This window comes from Sinocyclocheilus rhinocerous, unplaced genomic scaffold, assembly GCF_001515625.1.
Source record: "Sinocyclocheilus rhinocerous isolate Xijiao unplaced genomic scaffold, SAMN03320098_v1.1 scaffold541, whole genome shotgun sequence".
NCBI classification, from domain to species: domain Eukaryota; kingdom Metazoa; phylum Chordata; class Actinopteri; order Cypriniformes; family Cyprinidae; genus Sinocyclocheilus; species Sinocyclocheilus rhinocerous.
The window spans coordinates 2,641,051-2,659,281 of NW_015658519.1; the positions used below are offsets into that span (position 1 = coordinate 2,641,051).

The following is an 18,231-nucleotide window of genomic DNA, read 5'->3' on the forward strand; positions in this document are numbered from 1 at the left end:
TTACTGTATTTTACGGAAGTTTTTCAGTCACTTTCTTTCGTGCGGTTCTTAAAGTATTTCTATTTATATCAATTTAATTACAATATATATATAATGAAATGAAACTATACAATTTATAAACATCAAATACTTAAAAAAAACACGCATTCCTCCACAGACATTAATGTCGATTTCACAATAAGATGAGAAACTGACTCACATCACAATTTAAACTAAATTAAACTAGAGTTTTCTAGACAGGTTTTATTTGCAGGTAGTGAACAGTACAGAAACAACTGGTCTGGAAACAAATTTGTTTATTCTTGAATAAACTGAAATAGACTGAATATTTGGCATAATTTTATGTTTTTAACTCTGACATTCATTTTTAACACAATTGCTGTTCTCTATTGCAGATACTTCCTATTGTAAAAAGGAAAAATAAAAATGCAGGTGACATAATATTACAACATTACTGAGTTTATTTATATGCCATTCCACATTATTTAATGAAACCTAACAAGATATTTTCTTAGTCTAGATGACTCATAAATGCTTACTGAAGATAAGGCATGCAGCTCTTCATGTGTTTGAATAGTGATATTGACAGATCCAGACCACAGATGCTTGAAGTCCACACTGTCGGTGAAATTAAAATTGAGTATCTCCCTCTGTATAAAATGCTACTACCAAAATTATTTGTCAATCAGCAGGTTTAGCATCTCATTTCATGTTAGAGCTGTGTATAAGTTGAGTTCTCAGAGTTTAGTGAAGTCTTAGCCAGTAAAGATGCGGTGGCAATCTCTGTATCTGTAAAATACACAGAAGGTTCAGTCAGGTGAGATAACATCCCTATATTGTGTACATACATACTTTCAAAAGGCTAAAAGCTGAAATACAGTGCACTACAGGTCTTTTCAAATCTAAAGAGCTTTTAAAACATTAGGCATTATACTCTTGCTGACTTTGTAAATGGTTACAGAGAAAAACTGGGCACCATACACTAAACGACTAAGGATCACACACACACACACTTAACTTAAAAGCTGCTTCAAACACAACAAACTCACACAGGAACATGTGCCTTGTTATTAGGAGACACATGATATGAAAACAATGTGTTCTAAAGTCGGCTCAAAATATCAGACCAAAATGTTTTTACAATGTATTCCAGCCTTTACTAGGATTTTCTCATGTTCACAATCCCCATTCCTTCAAGACTGAAATACATCACGATTTTTAATATTGGAACATATTTTAAAACACTAGGCATCATGCATTTGCCAACTTTGTAAATGGTTACAGCGCAAAACTGGACATTGTACACTAAACAACTGAGGATATTCAATATTCAAATCCTTCCAAAAACAAAAAACCCATGCAGAAACATTTGCCCCTAACCCTAGACACATGACAAATGAACACCATATGTGTTCTAAAATTGTATGAAAATACATTTGATATCCACTGACTAGATGGATTCATAGTCTGAAACTAAAAAAAACAGTCATCATACACTGTGTATTCTGTGAAATCTGTGAACTCTGACAAACAAAAACCTGCAGACTGACTCTGACTTCTGGCAACTAACATTGACTCATATAGACTGGAAATTGGGGCAAAAATCTATGCAAATGTCACGTAGTGTATTCCAGCCTTAAAGGGATAGTTCACCCAAAAATTAAAATTCAACCAAACAGTTGACGGTAGCCATTGACTACCATAGCATTTTTTCCATACTGTAGCAATCAGTACCCCATTCTTCAAAATATCTCTTGTGTTCGGCAGAAGAAAGAAATTCATACAGGTTTGGAGCAATCATAAATGAGTGAATGATAGAGAGAATTTTAATTTTTGGGCTATCCCTGCAACCCAATAAAATAAAATAAAAAGTGCACTGCAATTCAAATGAAGTACAGAAGTCATACCATGATCAGTGTTCACTTTGCCCCCTGGGTTCTTGTGTAGGCCCTCAATATGAGCAGTCATCTCCCCCCGGTCTGGGGTGCAGTGGCCGCACTGTAGGCAACTGTACCGACCTCTTGTGTGCTCCCACAGGATGCGGCAGTTGAAGGACTGACCTGACAGATTTAATTAATGGGGAGTCATTAAAATCAAAATGAACTCAAAGACTATTATACTCATGGTTATACGTGCACTGAGAATGTTTGTAGACAGACAGAAAAAAACCTTCACCAGTAAAAGTATCAGATTGAGCTGGAAAAAGAACCCAGTGATCAATGACACCGGCTCATATAAACAAGAGCAACACAATTAAAACCATCATTAAACCCAATTTAGACAGATGAACATGGGCACAAAGGTGTTGGAATTAGCAAGCGTTGTCAACTTCTCCACACATGGTCAATTATTATGATACAGCACCATCTCTTGCCAGAAATGACCACCTGATTTTTGCAAAATGCTAATGGGAAGGGGAAAATTGAAGTCAAGGAACACCGGCCCTGAAAGCACACTCTCTGATGTTTTATTGCATGTTAGTGAAGCACCGGGACATATGTGTTTAGGATCGAATGGGAGTGGACTGAGTCGTACAGCTAGATGGCACACCCAGGGAAACACTGAGCCCGGTTAGAGCAGGGGAAGGGGAGGAGGATTAGCATTTGAGGGAAGATCTGATTGTTCCCTCAAGCAATGTGTGTGTGGATTCTCTGTGCCTCACCTGGACTTCATCTCTATTTAAACTCTGACTGCTCGGAGAGTTCCATCTGTGCAAAAGGGGCCCGGGCGGGTCTGGCAGGACAGTGCAACACGACAAAACACAGTTCACTCAAAGCGGCCATGGCCAAGGCTTAGGCATTTCCCCCCCCAAGTGACTTACAAATTCCCTTTCATTAGGACTCACACCTGTTGATAAGCAGGTGAGATCAGTTGAGCAAACTGGAAAATACACAGGTGAACAGGGTCTAAAATGTAGGATGATTTAAGTAACAATGGGTCTCATTCAATAATAATTGTGTGGATCTGTATTTATGTAGACAGAACTCCTCATGAAAAATGTCTGCCTAGTTCACAACAAGTGCATACGCACATGAATTTGTTCTTAACTCTGTTGAGTGAATTTGGATTATTCTAAATGACTGAAAGCATGTCTGAAGTTCGTCATTTGGAAAAATTAAGTTTGGAATAATAATTGTCCATTAAAAAAATCTCTTATGCTCACCAAGACTGCATTTTAAAATCAAAAATAGAGTAAAAACAGTAATATTTTGAAATATCATTACAATTTAAAATACCTATTTTCCATTTTAATATAATATATTTTAAATGTCATTTATTCTTGTGATAGTAAAGATTTTCAGCAGCCATTACTCCAGTCTTCAGTGTCACATGATCCTTCAGAAATCATTCTAATATGCTGATTTCCAACATGGATTATTATGAATGCTAAAAATAAAAAAAACTGTAATATTTAATTATATTTTCAAAGTTTTATTGTATTTTTGATACTTTTTTTTACTGTATTTTTTTATCAAATAAAAGCAGCCTTGGAGAACATTAACAAATCCAAAGTTCTTATTTTTCTTTTTAATTATTCCAAACTTTTGACAAGTACTGTATCTATTTAATCAATGTAATATTAACATGTTCTGCATTTTTATACTGACATTTGTCCATTAATTTAGAATGTTTTAATACTTTATTGTATGAATCATGATCAGATTGCATACACAAATTCATGTGTACACACAGTTAGTGAATGAGACCCATTGTGAGCAATGACACTTGTTTTAAGTTGGCTTTCCTCACTCACAGAGGAAAGCTTTATGAGATCCATTCACCTTGGTTCTTCCTCCAGACTGCGTTTGATCCTGGTGGTGACGGCAGGGGCAGTGAAGCGGCCAGACTGGGAGGACCAGACCTAGGAGACCTCTGCTGCTGCTGAAGGCCCGGATCTGCCTGGAAGACTGGGTTAACAGGAGACAGAGTAGGTGGAAAGGAGCTGTAGGGAGATTCTGGTTGGCAAAGAAGATTTTGGATTGAGGCAGGATTTAGAGTGGCAAGGGGCACAGTTAAAGGCCCTGCAGGTATGGGGTTAGCGAATGCGTTGTTTTCTGGGGGACGCTGGGTTACTGGCATGCTTGCCAGTGTTGGATTTGTGGGCAAAGAGGGCATAGACTCCATCTCCTCAGGTGCGTTTGGGGCTAAGAGGGGTCCAGATGATTCCATGTCAGCGGAAGCGGGCGGAACATTGGTGGGATCTGCGTCAGGTGCCATTCCAGTCTCTATTTTTGCAGCCTTGTTCTTAGCAACTTTAGCACAGGTCTGCAGGTGTTTGAGAAGAGTGCGGTAAGAACGCAGTTTGGCCCTGCAGCTCTCGCACCTGAAGGACATGAAAATGATGATAATAAAGAAGCATAAAGCTGAAACAAAATATTTTACCTCATATTTAAAAACAAACATCAGAACTTGATCTGCCAGTGTAACAACAGACTTTTCTTTGGTGGCGTTAAGTCCCTTTTCATTGAGACATTCAAATATGAGCACCTCTATGAGAAATTATGGACTGGCAAGAAAGAGTAAAATTAAATAACCTTATTAAGAAAGAAACCTAAAAGCAAATCTGTAAGAACTCACAGGAAAAAATAATTTGGCTTGTGGTGGTGCCTCATATGTTCCATTAGCTGCTGCATGTTGTTGAATGAACCATCACATCCTATATGAGAGCACAGGAAGGTTTTCCCTAAAGAATAAAGGACAGTGCATTAGACACCAAATTGCTGATGTGACACCGTTTATGATTATGGATTAATTGATTAAATGTTTGCAAACAGCATTTCATTCATCAAGGGCACTAGTAAAAAAACAAACCAAAAAATGGCATGTTGATGTTATACCTGGAAGAGACAGAGAAGAGGCAGTGTTCTTTTGATGGTCCTGAAGATGACTATTCAGTGCTTCAGGACTATTGTAGGTCCTCCTGCACCCAAAAAACGAGCAGGACATTTGACAGCCTGGTGGAACATTGCATACTAGTTCTACTTATACTGGGCTTTAATATGCATGAACATGAAACCAGCAATTTAAAGTATAGTACTGATGATGGCATAAGTTACCCTCCATGGTGATTGCTTGCAGTTGAGGTAGTGAGATGGTTCCTGTTCCAGCCAGACCTGCAAACTAGGATTACAATTGCCCTAATTTAGACTACATAAATGTGACAAAATATGATATAGTTCAGTATTGATCATACACACTTTCAGTGAATGGCACGTAGTAAATTCTAATGTAGGTGTGCAAAGAGGAACAACACAGTAGACGTAAAAGCAATTAGTAGAATAATATGCACATGATCAATAGTGTTCAAACAATAAGCAATTCATTGACTTTACTGATAAAACTAACAGAACATCTCACCAACGTAAACAATCAGGGACGTCCGCAGACGCACGAGCTAGCAGACAACAACAAAACATCGCTATTTGTGTTCATGAGCAATTATTTATAGTGCACTTACTTTGAATGGATTTTTCAAAGTTTTCAAAGCTTCTTTTTAAACACAGACATTAATTCAAATGAAAGCGGTTATCTAGCTACACCGTGTATTTCCACCCTGTCTACGTGCGTTACGTTCGCCATTAAATATCGCGAGAACATACTTTCCCGTTTTCAGTTCGTCTTGTTGACTGATGACAACATAGAAGATGATTGAATTTGCATTAATCTAAATTCTACGCAGCACACAGTTGCTGATTAGGAAATCTTTTGTTTTACAACAGATTTTATTTTAGTAAGAGAGTTTTTGGTCATTTGTTATCCACACAGCCTGTAGACATGGCACATAAATGAGACAAATACAATTCTGTAACAGTTGCTTTCCGAGTGCTGTACATCTTTTAAGTTTTTATGTTGTTTGACCTTGTGCTTGTGATCTAATTTTTTTTACTGAAATTTACCTCAGCTATATAGGCCTACATGTTTGGACGTGTAGTAGTTAACGTCATGATACTGTTTTTATTATAAAATTATGTTTAAAAAATAGTTGCAGCCGTGGGAAAAATGTTTTAAGAAAATTAACAAACTTTTCTATTAATCGTTTAGTCTGCATTTACATTGCTTATTGCACATGTGGTTTTATAAATTATCACTGCAATTTCGAAACGGAATCCCACTTGCATATGAGTGATTATGAGGGATTTAAATGTCACTCCCAAAACTTTGCCGCGTGAACAGGATGCAAAATCCGAATGGATTATATGTAGTCTAAGAAAGAGAGAATGCGTGAGAGTTGGCAGCCAGACAGGTAGCAGAAATTGACTCGAATGCTGTACACAACTGAGTACTACGTTAACTAAGGTAATTAATGCATAGGAAATATAAAGACCAGTAGATGGCTGCAGTGAGCCACATATCCTGCCTGCTCACTACAGACGTGGTTCTAAACATGAATTTAATTTAAATTGTTATATTAAAATAATCTAACAATAAAAAATGCTTTAAAAAAATTGAACGATTAAGTTTAGATACTTAGATGTTAAATTTATGACTTGAACACAGATTGAAACCCCTAGCTGTTCCCAACACTATTTACATCAACTTATGCATATATTTATATGACAGTAAACAATATATATATATAAAATATTTATATATTAAATACATGTTTCCTAAAGTGTGTTCATTTTAAAACTGTACTAATTTTTCCACTGCCCAGTAGATGGGGCAATAAACAAGTCCAGTGTCATTAAAGCGCCTGTCCAATTTTGATTCTGAATAGAAGACGCTAGGAACGGGATGCTCCGCCCCTGTAATTGAAATGTCCAATAGTGTTCTGAGTTTTTAATTCTGACTCTCAAAGCAATCATTTTGATTGGATATGGAATGCAGAGTGGGCGGAGTGCAAGATACGACCTTATATATGCGTAGAGCTCTCAACTTCAGTTTACAATTGACAAACACAGAGTAGTAACCTATTAACACGTTGGGTTGAGCAACGGCGTGAACGCTGGCGTCTCACGGCTAGTAACGGGGTAAGAGATGACTCCCTTTCCACTAACTTGCCTAATGATTTCTGGAACTCTTTTTGAGAAAAAAAAAAAAACTCCAGTCTTTCTGACTGCAACCGCATGCAGCCCAGAGAGCGGTTACTCGGTCATCCTGATTAAACATAGCTACTGACAGCTTGTAAATTAAGATTAAATAGATTAACTACTTACATAAGATTTGTCAGTTGATATATTTCTCAACTTTAATAGCAAGTTAATTAATTTAGTTTTTTTGTCAAGTTTCCTGACTTTTTTGCCGCTTGCAATGTAAAAAAATATCAAGTCTGTACATGAGCTTTCCTAATTTCTCAGTCTCTCAAGAGCATCTGTTCAGGGCCATATTGATGCCGTTTCTGTCTGTCTGTGTAAACAGGAGTCATCTGTTGCACGGACCACCTTGAGGTGAACAGTATTTGATTGAAAGGAGCCACTGCACTGTGATTAAGGCACCAAGCTGCATATTATTATCTGACCATTTGAAAACATGGTGCAAAACAAAATCACAGAGGTCACAGGATTCCATCGCTCTTTCTTGGTTGGTAACGACTTGTGATTTACCAGAAAGTGTTTTATGTGAAATGTCAGACTTTAATTTGTGACACTTTTTCTCCTCTTCCCAGGGGCAAAACCCTTTCAGGACTGATGAATTCATAGATTCGGAACCTCATGTTGACTCATCCTTCAAGTTAGACCGCTCGCCAAGGCCTGGTACAGCTATTTTGCCTACATTTTCATTAATATTGATTGTCATTATCAGTCTTTGAGGTTGACGTAAACCCTGGTGAGATACTTACTGAGGAGATATTGCTTATCTCTCATGCTTTGTTAGGCAAAGTTCATAGCAGATTAGAGTTATGGACTTGGCACACAGTGTTCATCTTAACTGTTTTTTTTTTTTTTTTTTTTTAGGCTGCAAAAAGCAATCTGTGTCATCTCATCTAACTTTGTATTTAAATATGAAGTGACCTAAACTCTTTTCCTTTTGCCAACTCCTGAATAAGCTGTATTGAGTTGACTGACCTAGTTTATTTCACTAACCCCCACGGTTTGTTTTTTTATAATAACATAATCATATTAAACAGTCTAGACCCCCATGGGGTATTCGTTGTAATCCTTGCAATTTGCTAAACCAACTTTCCTTATGACAGTATACTGCACTGATTGTTAAAGGGACAGTTCACCCAAAAATGAAAATTCTGTCATTTACTTTTTAGAGATCATCAGTCATCAAAGTCATCATGTGAATGAAAATGGGCCAGAGACAGTAGGGAAAAACCACACAATATGCAAATAATAAAATACATATAGCCATGCAATCAGGATTTGTGTATAGTTAACAAATAGAAGAAAAAAATGATTTGTCAGCTTTTGAAAGCAAGAAGAAAACACTCCCATCATCTTTTGTTATTGACTAGTCAAACTCAGCCTTATTCTGGAGCAAATCCATCATCATTAATCCAATCTGTCATCATGAATATGGCTCATTTTTAGACATTGAGGATGCATTTATGTATTTGGCAGATGCTTTTATCCAAAGCAACTTACATTACATTCAAAGTATGCATAATTTTTTTCATCAGTTCATGGATTTACTGGAAATCAAACTCATGACTTTGGCATTGCTGGCGCCATGCTCTATTGTTTGAGCTACAGGAATGCTTATACAATGTTTGGCCAGTGTTTATTCCATGTGTTAGTCTGCTAAATCACACTCCTCTTGTTATTTATACATTTACACAATTGTCTGTTTTTTTCAGTCTAAGTCATGTTATTATGTTAGATATTGTTAGGCAGATATGTTAGTTTTGTACGATAAACAATTTTGATTCTGTCTTGTTGACATGCCATCCAGCCAGCCCATCGATATCCCTGATGCCAAGAAGAGAAATAAAAAGAAAAAACGATGCAGAGCCACTGACAGTTTCTCCGGACGTTTTGAAGGCAAGTCCTTTTTGTTTGTCTTTTGTAAATGCTCAAGCCTGGAGTAGAGGTTCACTGTCACTGTAGAGGGTAAATATTCAGTTTTTCCTTTGCAGATGTTTACAAACTACAAAATGAGATTCTTGGAGAAGGGGCTTATGCTGTTGTTCAGACCTGCATTAATCTGATCACCAATAAAGAATATGCAGTAAAGGCAAGTATCTTTTTATTTAAAGCAGCATATTGCCAAACAAACTGTTGTCAGTGCTCATACAACCATCAAATAATCAGTGTCTTATCTATGTTCAGGTTAAACTCCAGTTGCCATAGCAAAATATCCTCTTAGGCTATACTCTCCTTGTGATTGCTCTGATTTTGCTGTCACAGAGTCCCAGACCGTAATTGGAGCTTGCTGTAATTGTGTGTTAATTATAAGCGGTTAGCAATGTGATTTGAGCTGATCTTGTGATGTCACTCATGACACAGTTTTCAAGCAAGTTTTATATTATTGCTGCATTTTGTAAAATGGGTGATACCTGGATAATGTGCTTCAACCAGAAAATAAAAAGCTTAGGTAGCAAATTTAAAAAAAAAAGTATTTAAAAGTGATTTGCCTCATTTTAATTTTATTACAAAAAAAAAATATACAAAAAAATTACTGAAACATTTGAAGCGAAGTAAAACATAATTTGTTTTAATATTCTGATGTATAGAGAAAATTGAATATATTATAATATTCTGATGTATAGAGAAAATTGAATGTATTATAATTTACTTAAATGTAATACAACAATATTATGTATTTTAATAGTATTATAATATTCTATTCATTGATTTCTTGAGTTGCCCCTTAAATGGGTCATATGATGTTGCTAAAAAGAACATTATTTTGTGTATTTTGGAAATGTTACGGCCCTTACCATATTGTGATGCTCTGTCCGGCCGGAGCGTAACACAAAACCATGTCTGCATTTGTGATCGGAGAAATGACAAACAACAAGTGCTACTCTACACTGCCCAAAAAACTCGCATTTGACTCGTCAGTGGCAAATTCTTTAAATATAAAAAACGTACTTGCAGTCTGTGAGTCAGAGCAGCCGGCATTGTAGTCTACTCTCCCAGGATCAGGAAACAGTCCTCCATAAAATGCGCTGGACACATCTGAATATTTGGGTTAAACCGTTCTGGAACAGTGTTGTAAATACAACTTAACCACTGATTTCTAGTCGTGTCCTCTTTTGGAAGGCCAAACAAAGTAGTTTCGCTTTCACAATGAAAAAGCGTCACACACCGCGGCCTTGAGTGAGCCGTGGCCTAGAGTGAGCAGAGGCGGGTGGGCTTGAGAACGGCATGGCCGGCGGATTCGACGAAGGAATGTCCAGTGGGCTTGCGGCAACCACATGTGACGACCCCGGGCTGGACTCCGCTTCATCCACGGTGAAAGCCGATCGACAGCTCCACAGCGCAAAGTTGATGTATTTCCTCAGCGACCAGCACGGATCAGCTCCAGGCATGACGAAGCAGATATCATCCTCTTTTGGAAGGCCAAACAAAGTAGTTTCGCTTTCACAACAAAACACACAGCGTCTCCACAACATGGCCGCGGTGGCAACAGCGAGAATAAAAGTTTTCTTTCTTTGCGTGAACATTTGGGCGGTGTTATGCAAATCTTCCCACATCGTGACGTAGACGTGGGGGCGTGTTAGAATGAGCTGTTTTAGGTAGGCGTGGTTGACTCTCTTAACTTTTTATAAAGAATATCTCTTTGGATTTGAGACTTTAGTCTTTGCAACTTTACAGATCTTCTTTATGCACCAAGAGCTTGTAACACTCCAAAGAGTAAGGAAAAATTGAAATCGCATCATATGACCCCTTTAAAGGAATAGTTCACCCAAAATGAAAATTGTCATTTACCCACCCTCATGTCGTTCCAAACCTGTATAAGTTTCTTTCTTATGCTGAACACAAAAGAAGATATTTTGAAGAACCAAACAGTTGTTGGTCCCCTTTGACTTCCATAATAGGGAAAGGAAAACTTTGGGAGTCAGTGGGGACCATCAACTGTTTGATTACCAGCATTCTTCAAAATAGTTTCTTTTGGAACGACATGAGTGCGAGTAAATGACAATTTCATTTTTCATTTGTGAACTATCCCTTTAATGGAATGAATAGGGGCTATTTCTGCTACAACAAAAATGTGACTGATTAATATAAATAAGATTGCACAATCTGAACAGACTAAGGGGAACAGATTTAAAGAGTGGATTCTTCTGCAAATCTCTAAATCTAAATTTGAGTAGCAGGAGGACATTGTTAGTATGTTCTCTTAAATGACGTTAGTGCATCAGTGGTTTATTATTGAACACTCCAAGTGTTTGACACTAGGAATATGAATTGAAGGAAGCAAACTTTGCCTCTTAGTTATGTGTCCTGCCTTCAATGTAGAGTGTTACGTAAGAATAAAAGGGGGTTTATGCTGGGACAGATGGCTCTGTATCAGTGTTTCAGCCCTCTTCAGGAAATCCAGGACTCTAGCTTTTATTCATGGTTGTTTGAGCTGTGTTCATTTTATTTATGTGGTGTTGTGTACTTCTCTCTGGAACAATGGCCTTCCAGCTACTGTGCTGCTGCTGCAGCTGTGGAACAAAAATATAAATGACCACAGTGCCTGCTCAGCAGAGAAACTTCCTCTTTCCAGTAGTTGTTATTGTTTAGCAGGACATGTAGTCTTTGAAAAAGCAGTGTGGTGTCTCTCGCTACATCGATTTGACCTCTAGTAGATGGAATGGATATATATATATATATATAAGGAAGCCGTGTGTGTTAATTGAAGAGTGTGCGGGATGTTCATGTGGCATTTCATGGCACATGTTCTGTAACTTGCCAAAGGGAATGCAAAATTGAAAACAGCAGGTTCTCCACATTGCTGATGTCATGGAATATTGTCAGATTCCAAGAGCCGATGTAAATGGATTTTATTAGGTACAATTAAAGGCAGAGTAAGTGATTTCTGGTAGCCAATGTTGATATTTGAAATCACCAAAACAAACACACCCCTACCCCAAAAGGGTCTTGCCCCTATTTTGATAGCTCCGCCCCACATATACGTACGCAACGATTAGTTCTGTGAAACAAAACAAAACCAATGTTACACCGTGTCTACGGACGTCAACGGCGCGGCGCAACAAATCCCCGACAGAAAACTGCTGCCGGGTTCTATTTATGACGTGCTGACACAAATTTCAAATGGTTTTCAACGGTCGTTTGATCGCGTCCAGTGTAGGCAGACTTTAGCTGTTGTAGACACGGTGTTACTCACCTATTGAGAAGAAACAAAGCAACCTCGGCGTCCGATCGCAGGCCTCCGCTCCTTGAGTTCTCTCCAGCGCTGGAAAGCTGATCTGATATTTACACGGGTCCTACTTCTTGCCTTATCGTTCTGCAGACGTTTTCCTCTTTTGTTTTTTTATCTGCCATCTCTATCTTTCTGTCGCTCGGCTAATGTCCGTCCCATGCACTGAAAGCTCTCTCCTCCACATCACGAGTAGACACGCCCCTTATTGCTGATTGGCTACAAGTTTGTTTTGCTATTCGGCCCGAATCAGTTTTCTAAAGTGTTTTTGAAAAATCACATACCCTGCCTTTAAAGGGGACAGATGGCAGATAAACCAGCACATGGATTGAATTAAGAGAGGCAACACAATTTGTAAGCCCGAGCCCTTTAGAAACATACACTACTGTTCAAAAATTTTGGGAATTTAAAAAAAATTAATACTTTTATTAAGCAAGGTTGCATAAAATTAATTAAAAGTGATTTTAAAGACATTTATATTGTCACAAGACTTGTTAAACAAATGTTGTTCTTTCTATTCATTAAACAATTTGGTTTCCTCCAAAATATTAATGAGCACAACTGTTGATAAGAAATGTTTCTTGGCAGCATATCAGCATATTAAAGGGGTCATATGATGCTGCTAAAAAGAACATTATTTTGTGTATTTGGTGTAATTTCTGAAGGATCATGGGACTGGGGTAATGGTTACTGCAGTTTCAGCTTTGCAATCACAGAAATAAATCGCCTTTTAAAATATTAAAATGGAAAACATTTATTTTAAATTATAATACTTTTACAGTATTACGGTTTATACTGTATTTATAATGCAGGCTCAGTGAGCAGAAGAGATTCCTTTCAAAAACAGGCAAACGCTAAACAGCAGTGTAAAATTCAATAGACAAGTTCTGCTATTTAAATTCTATTTAAGTTCACTGCTATACACCACTTATTACAACATTCCCAGCTGTCGATGGCCTTTCGATGGCTGTGCGCCCAGTAAATGAAACCAGAAAATTGGTGGCATTGTTGGTTCTATTGTAGAATTTAATTGCCATTTAGTCAACCCTTCTTTTGGGGCGAGTGCACTGCAACTTTCTGTACTGCACACATGGTCTGGATGCCCTGTATGTTGTGAAACCTGATCGTCTGTCTAGTCCGCCAGCTTGTAAAGCCTGATGACCATGTGGTGACCTGCTGACTCAGTGGTCTGAGATGTTCTTTTGTAGGCAGGCAGTGGTGTGTCATCTGTGTGCTTGCTAATCTACCACACGCGCCGAGTGAGGGTGATCCACAAAGGGACACGCAGATCTGTCGACTCGAGCTCGATTCTGAGATGACGTGAACATGTCTGAGGGTTTTGCCACTTAAAAAATGTGTACTATAAGGTCTGTGTCCAGGTAGCAGAAGAGCCCGTCAAAACGTACTCTGAGTTCTGTAATTCAAGGTCGGAACACAATATGTCCTTCCTAGGGTTTGTATTAGGTCACTAATATGATGTTTCAATGTTCTACAGATAATTGAGAAGAGGCCAGGCCACAGTCGGAGCCGTGTTTTCAGGGAGGTGGAAATGCTCTACCAGTGCCAGGGCCACAGGTACGGGACTCTCTGTGTGACACTACTGATCGGTTCGAAACCTCTAAGGGAAAATTGCATGTAAAGGTCACAGAAATACCAAAGTGCATTGTGACAAACTCTGGGGGGGGGGGGGAAGAAATTTTATTTAATACTCCAAACTAAGCTAAAGTACCAATTTAAAAATGGCTCTGATGTAATTATTGATTATTCATGTATTATGCGGTTAGCTTAGCTAAATGAAAACCGTATTGAAATCAGTTGAGTTTTATGACTGTCAGGATTAGTGTTGTCACGGTACCAAAATTTCAGTATTCGGTACCAATACCAGTGAAAATCCACGGTTCTCGGTACCAATTTCGGTACCAAAGCCATAACAAAACCCGCCCAATCGCGTTTCGAGGGGGTATCCCGTTAAAAATCGCATTCCGAGGATAAAATACGCATGTTTTGGCGGGGTTCCCCTGGTAAAATTCGCATTCCAGTACCGACTTGGTACTGAAATACCGGGTCTTTTGACAACACTAGTCAGGATGCTGCGTTAGACTGCTGCCTACATAGACCGCAAGACGAGGATTTGGAACAAAGCTTGAGAAGCTCATTAAGACTACTTGAAAAAGATTCCTTTAAGCTTCATTACAGTGTGTATAATTGATGGCTAATGTTAATGTCTTTTTTCACCACAGAAACATTTTGGAACTGGTTGAATACTTTGAGGAAGAGGACAAATTTTATTTAGTCTTTGAGAAACTGAGAGGCGGTAAGTTATGTTTTTTGTGTGCGTGTGAAAATGATTACTACTGATATTTGCTTTTAATTTTTTTTTAAATAGAAAAGGTATTTACTTTACCTACTAAGTTATAGGTATAGATCACCCAAAAATGAAAATTTTAATTTTCTCACCCTCATGTCATTACAAACCTGTATGAGTTTCTTTCTTATGTTGAGGGAATATATATATATATATATATATATGTATATGTATATTTGAGAATTCTGGTAATTTGAACAGCTGATGGTCCCCATTGACTTCCATATTTCTTTCCCTACAATGGGGACCAACAACTGTTTGGTTCAAAATTCTTCAGTTCAATTCTTACTTTTTCAACTTCAATTATTATGTTCATTTGTGTTCAATATAAGAAAGAAACTTATTCAGGTTTGGAACGACATGAGGGTAAATGATGACAATTTTCATTTTTGGGTGAACCATTCCTTTATTTTAAATAGTAGTTGTAGTAATTCTCCAATATTGTTTTTGTTATTTTTCATAAAATAAATGCAGCCTTAGTGAGCATAAGACACCTGAGAAACACGCACAAAAAAAAAACGTATCTACCTTAAAACTGGTTTTGTGTGTGTATTCATTTTGTAAAGAATCTATAGTCCTAAATCTTCATGCATTCATTTGTATTCCCAGGTTCTATCTTGACTCACATACACAGAAGACAACACTTCAATGAGCAGGAAGCCAGCATAGTGGTGCAGGACATCGCCAGTGCTCTGGACTTCCTACACAACAAAGGTTGGGACCTTTAGTATTGATACAACATGATGTTATCATGCATTCTATATATTATCAATATAGATAATTGTTCGTTATGTCTTGTTATAGGGATGGCACATCGAGACCTAAAGCCAGAGAACATCCTCTGTGAACATAGTGACAGGGTGAGTCTCTCTCTGTACATGAGGAGACATGAGACATCTGAGGAGAACACACATGCACTGCATTTCTGACCAGATTTTTGACAAATCTGTTGGGTACAGTAACATTTTATGTGCTTTTTGTGCTCTTGAATGAAAACATGAATTGACCCGGTTATCGGTTTAGGAATACTCAGTGGCCACTCTTAACTAATTTCACAGTGGAATTTATGGATTTTATTTTTTCTGTAGATCTCTCCCGTGAAGATCTGCGATTTTGATTTGGGAAGTGGGATCAAACTGAATAGTGACAGCTCTCCCATCTCCACCCCTGAGCTCTTGACTCCGGTGAGTTTAACACTTATATTAAAGGGATAGTTCACCCAAAAATTCTGTCATCACCCTCATGTCGTTCCAAACCCGTAAGACCTTCGTTCATCTTCGGAACACAAATTAAGGTATTTTTGATGGAATCTGAGAGCTCCCTGACCCTCCACAGACAGCAAGGATATTACCACGATCACCGTACAGAAACGTAGCAAGGACATCGGTAAAATAGTCCATGTGACATCAGGGGTTCAACTGTAATTTTCATTTTTGGGTGAACTAACACTTTAATGGTTGACTAATATGGACTTTTTGATTGCCGATATTTTAGACAGCAGGATGGCCAATGACCTATATGATATCACATTATTAAATTAGAATAAATAGTAAATAATAGGGGTGGAACAGTTCTCGGAAAAAAAAATCGAACCGTACGGCTCTCCACACACGATTCGGCACGCGCTAGGACCGCGGTTCAACTTAAATCTTACAGTGCATCTGTAATATGGTTTGCTATAAATAACACGTAAAACAAACAGGGTTCGGCTAATATACGTTTCTGTTGATGGATGCGCATTCTGGCTTCCCAATACATTACAACAACAGCGATTTGGGGGGGGGGAATATGAGCTGGAATATGAGCATTTATTCCGTCATCACCCGGGTGCTGATAGCGCGCGCACGCACAGGTGAGACCTGAACAGCGCATGTTGATAGCTGTGTTTAAGCTAAACTCGTTTAAGCTTTGCCAGTTTAAACATTTAAGAGCCAGAGGACGCGAGAAGATTTGTGCGTGCGCTCATCCGAAAGTGCCTCAGAAGGTGCGCAAATATTAAGCTTTCTCTGAAGTTTTGTTTAAATGTACAAATTCACACAAAAATTGGCCCGTCTTGGTTGGTATCCTATAGCCGACATAGCCGGCTGAACGTACTGTATCAGTGCACTGGATCAGTGCATTCTCTTAAAGTGACAGCACTTTCTTAATATTAATCAAACAGCAACAACAAAGAAATCACTCACTGCTCTTGATTGAATAGCTTTTGTAACTTTAATAAAGCTTAATCTTTAATTTATACAGTCAAATATGCAATGCTGTTTTACATTTCATTACTTTATTAAATTTCTGTACCTAAAAACTAATGTTAGACCTACCTAAAAAAAACTGAAAATCACTGTTTATTTTATTTGTATCTTTACTCTATTGTATTTATTTGTGCTGTTGCTTGTAGTTAGATTATTCTTATTTTCTTTTATTTGACAGTATAGTTTTTGCCTAAACATAGCACATACCGAACCGTACCGAAACCGTGACTCTAAAACTGTGATACAAACCGAACTGTGAGTAAGTTGAACCGTTCCACCCCTAGTAAATAACACGTGCTGCAATTAAATTGTATTTATTTAAACATAATATTTATGAAATTATAGTATTTTTAATTAATACAAATTTTAAAAACATGAATAGCATACCTGTAGGACAGGTGATTGTAGGAGAAGGGAAAAAGTCAGGGGGAGTTATGACTTCATCCAGAAAGGATGAATTTTTTTGCATTGATAAAACGTTTTTGAAGACTTATTCACAATTATGTTTCCATATGGACATATTGTGTCACCTACATTTAATTTGGTGTTACATAAATCTAGCCAGTGTTTTAAATGCCATTTTTATTGCCACTTCACTGCATTGGACTTCTAGATATCAAAATAAGAAGAGCAGAGATAAAGGTTATTGATTTAAAGCCAATAAACCGCCAAGTGATCACCTCCAGTAACCTAGTTTTGTGAGCATTACTCATTTGTTTTGATGTGACGCGTTACCTTGGGTCACAGAATTGTCAAGATTACAGATCAAGGAACACCGTAGATGAACAGCGGTTTTATTAGCTCTCGGAGTCTGAAGGGAACAGGCAAAGGTCTTTTAATGTGAATGTCTTCATGTACAGAGAGCATAAACAAAATTCCTCATGGAAATCCTTTCACCCATGCCTCAGTCTTCTCACCACACCCTGGGGTTTTCAGTTGCTTTTGTAGTGTTCAGACTGGTTACTAGAGGCGTGTGGTTTTGTATGGTCTGTTCTTTCTGATATCTACGAGTTTTTCCTTTTTCATGAAGAGTTTCCTCTGCACCCGGAAGGAGGTGGGTCAGAACTTAGATGGTGAACCCTCTCCATTTACCTTTCTGATTTGAGCATAACTGCGCCAGGATGTTCAAGAACAAATTCATGGCACAGTTCTACGTGGCATTTTACCTTTTCGTTTTCAACTAATTTCAAGCATTGACTTTTCTCTCTGTAGCATAATGGGTTTAGTTCACCCAAAAACAAAAACTGTCATATCATTCCAAAGTTGACATTTGTTCATCTTCAAAACATGCAAAAGTTTTTTTTTTTTTTTTTTTTAAAAAAAAAAGATTATGCATGGTTAGAAAAAAACTAAAAATTTTAA

General features: G+C 37.8%; 2 protein-coding genes across 5 annotated transcripts in view; one reads left to right on the top strand and one right to left on the bottom strand.

The window, feature by feature from the left end:
- Positions 1-273: 273 nt before the first annotated feature.
- Positions 274-5,576, bottom strand: LOC107722538 (zinc finger protein 414-like). Of its 4 annotated transcripts, XR_001637816.1 has the most exons (8): positions 5,459-5,576; positions 5,058-5,121; positions 4,839-4,973; positions 4,579-4,684; positions 3,783-4,324; positions 2,663-2,733; positions 1,908-2,060; positions 710-789 (listed from the first exon to the last, which is right to left on the bottom strand). XR_001637816.1 is itself a non-coding variant. In XM_016530908.1 (7 exons), the coding sequence occupies exons 2-7, from the start codon at positions 5,062-5,064 to the stop codon at positions 713-715; spliced, it is 1,020 nt and encodes a 339-aa protein (XP_016386394.1). In that variant the 5' UTR covers positions 5,065-5,121; positions 5,459-5,477; the 3' UTR covers positions 274-712. The 4 variants fall into 4 exon arrangements, 3 of the variants coding, with proteins under 3 accessions (XP_016386394.1, XP_016386391.1, XP_016386392.1); XM_016530908.1 differs by lacking the exon at positions 2,663-2,733 and having other exon boundaries at positions 274-789; positions 5,459-5,477; XM_016530905.1 differs by lacking the exon at positions 2,663-2,733 and having other exon boundaries at positions 278-789; positions 4,839-4,955.
- Positions 5,577-6,867: 1,291 nt separating this feature from the next.
- LOC107722535 (MAP kinase-interacting serine/threonine-protein kinase 2-like) overlaps positions 6,868-18,231 on the top strand; it is an 18,656-nt gene continuing 7,292 nt past the window's right edge. Inside the window, exons 1-10 of the mRNA XM_016530898.1 lie at positions 6,868-6,971; positions 7,360-7,521; positions 7,607-7,694; positions 8,826-8,927; positions 9,023-9,120; positions 13,754-13,833; positions 14,499-14,572; positions 15,233-15,337; positions 15,428-15,483; positions 15,712-15,807. Coding sequence (XP_016386384.1) covers positions 7,471-7,521; positions 7,607-7,694; positions 8,826-8,927; positions 9,023-9,120; positions 13,754-13,833; positions 14,499-14,572; positions 15,233-15,337; positions 15,428-15,483; positions 15,712-15,807 — 750 coding nt within the window. The 5' untranslated portion in view covers positions 6,868-6,971; positions 7,360-7,470. The remainder of the gene's footprint in view (positions 6,972-7,359; positions 7,522-7,606; positions 7,695-8,825; positions 8,928-9,022; positions 9,121-13,753; positions 13,834-14,498; positions 14,573-15,232; positions 15,338-15,427; positions 15,484-15,711; positions 15,808-18,231) is intronic.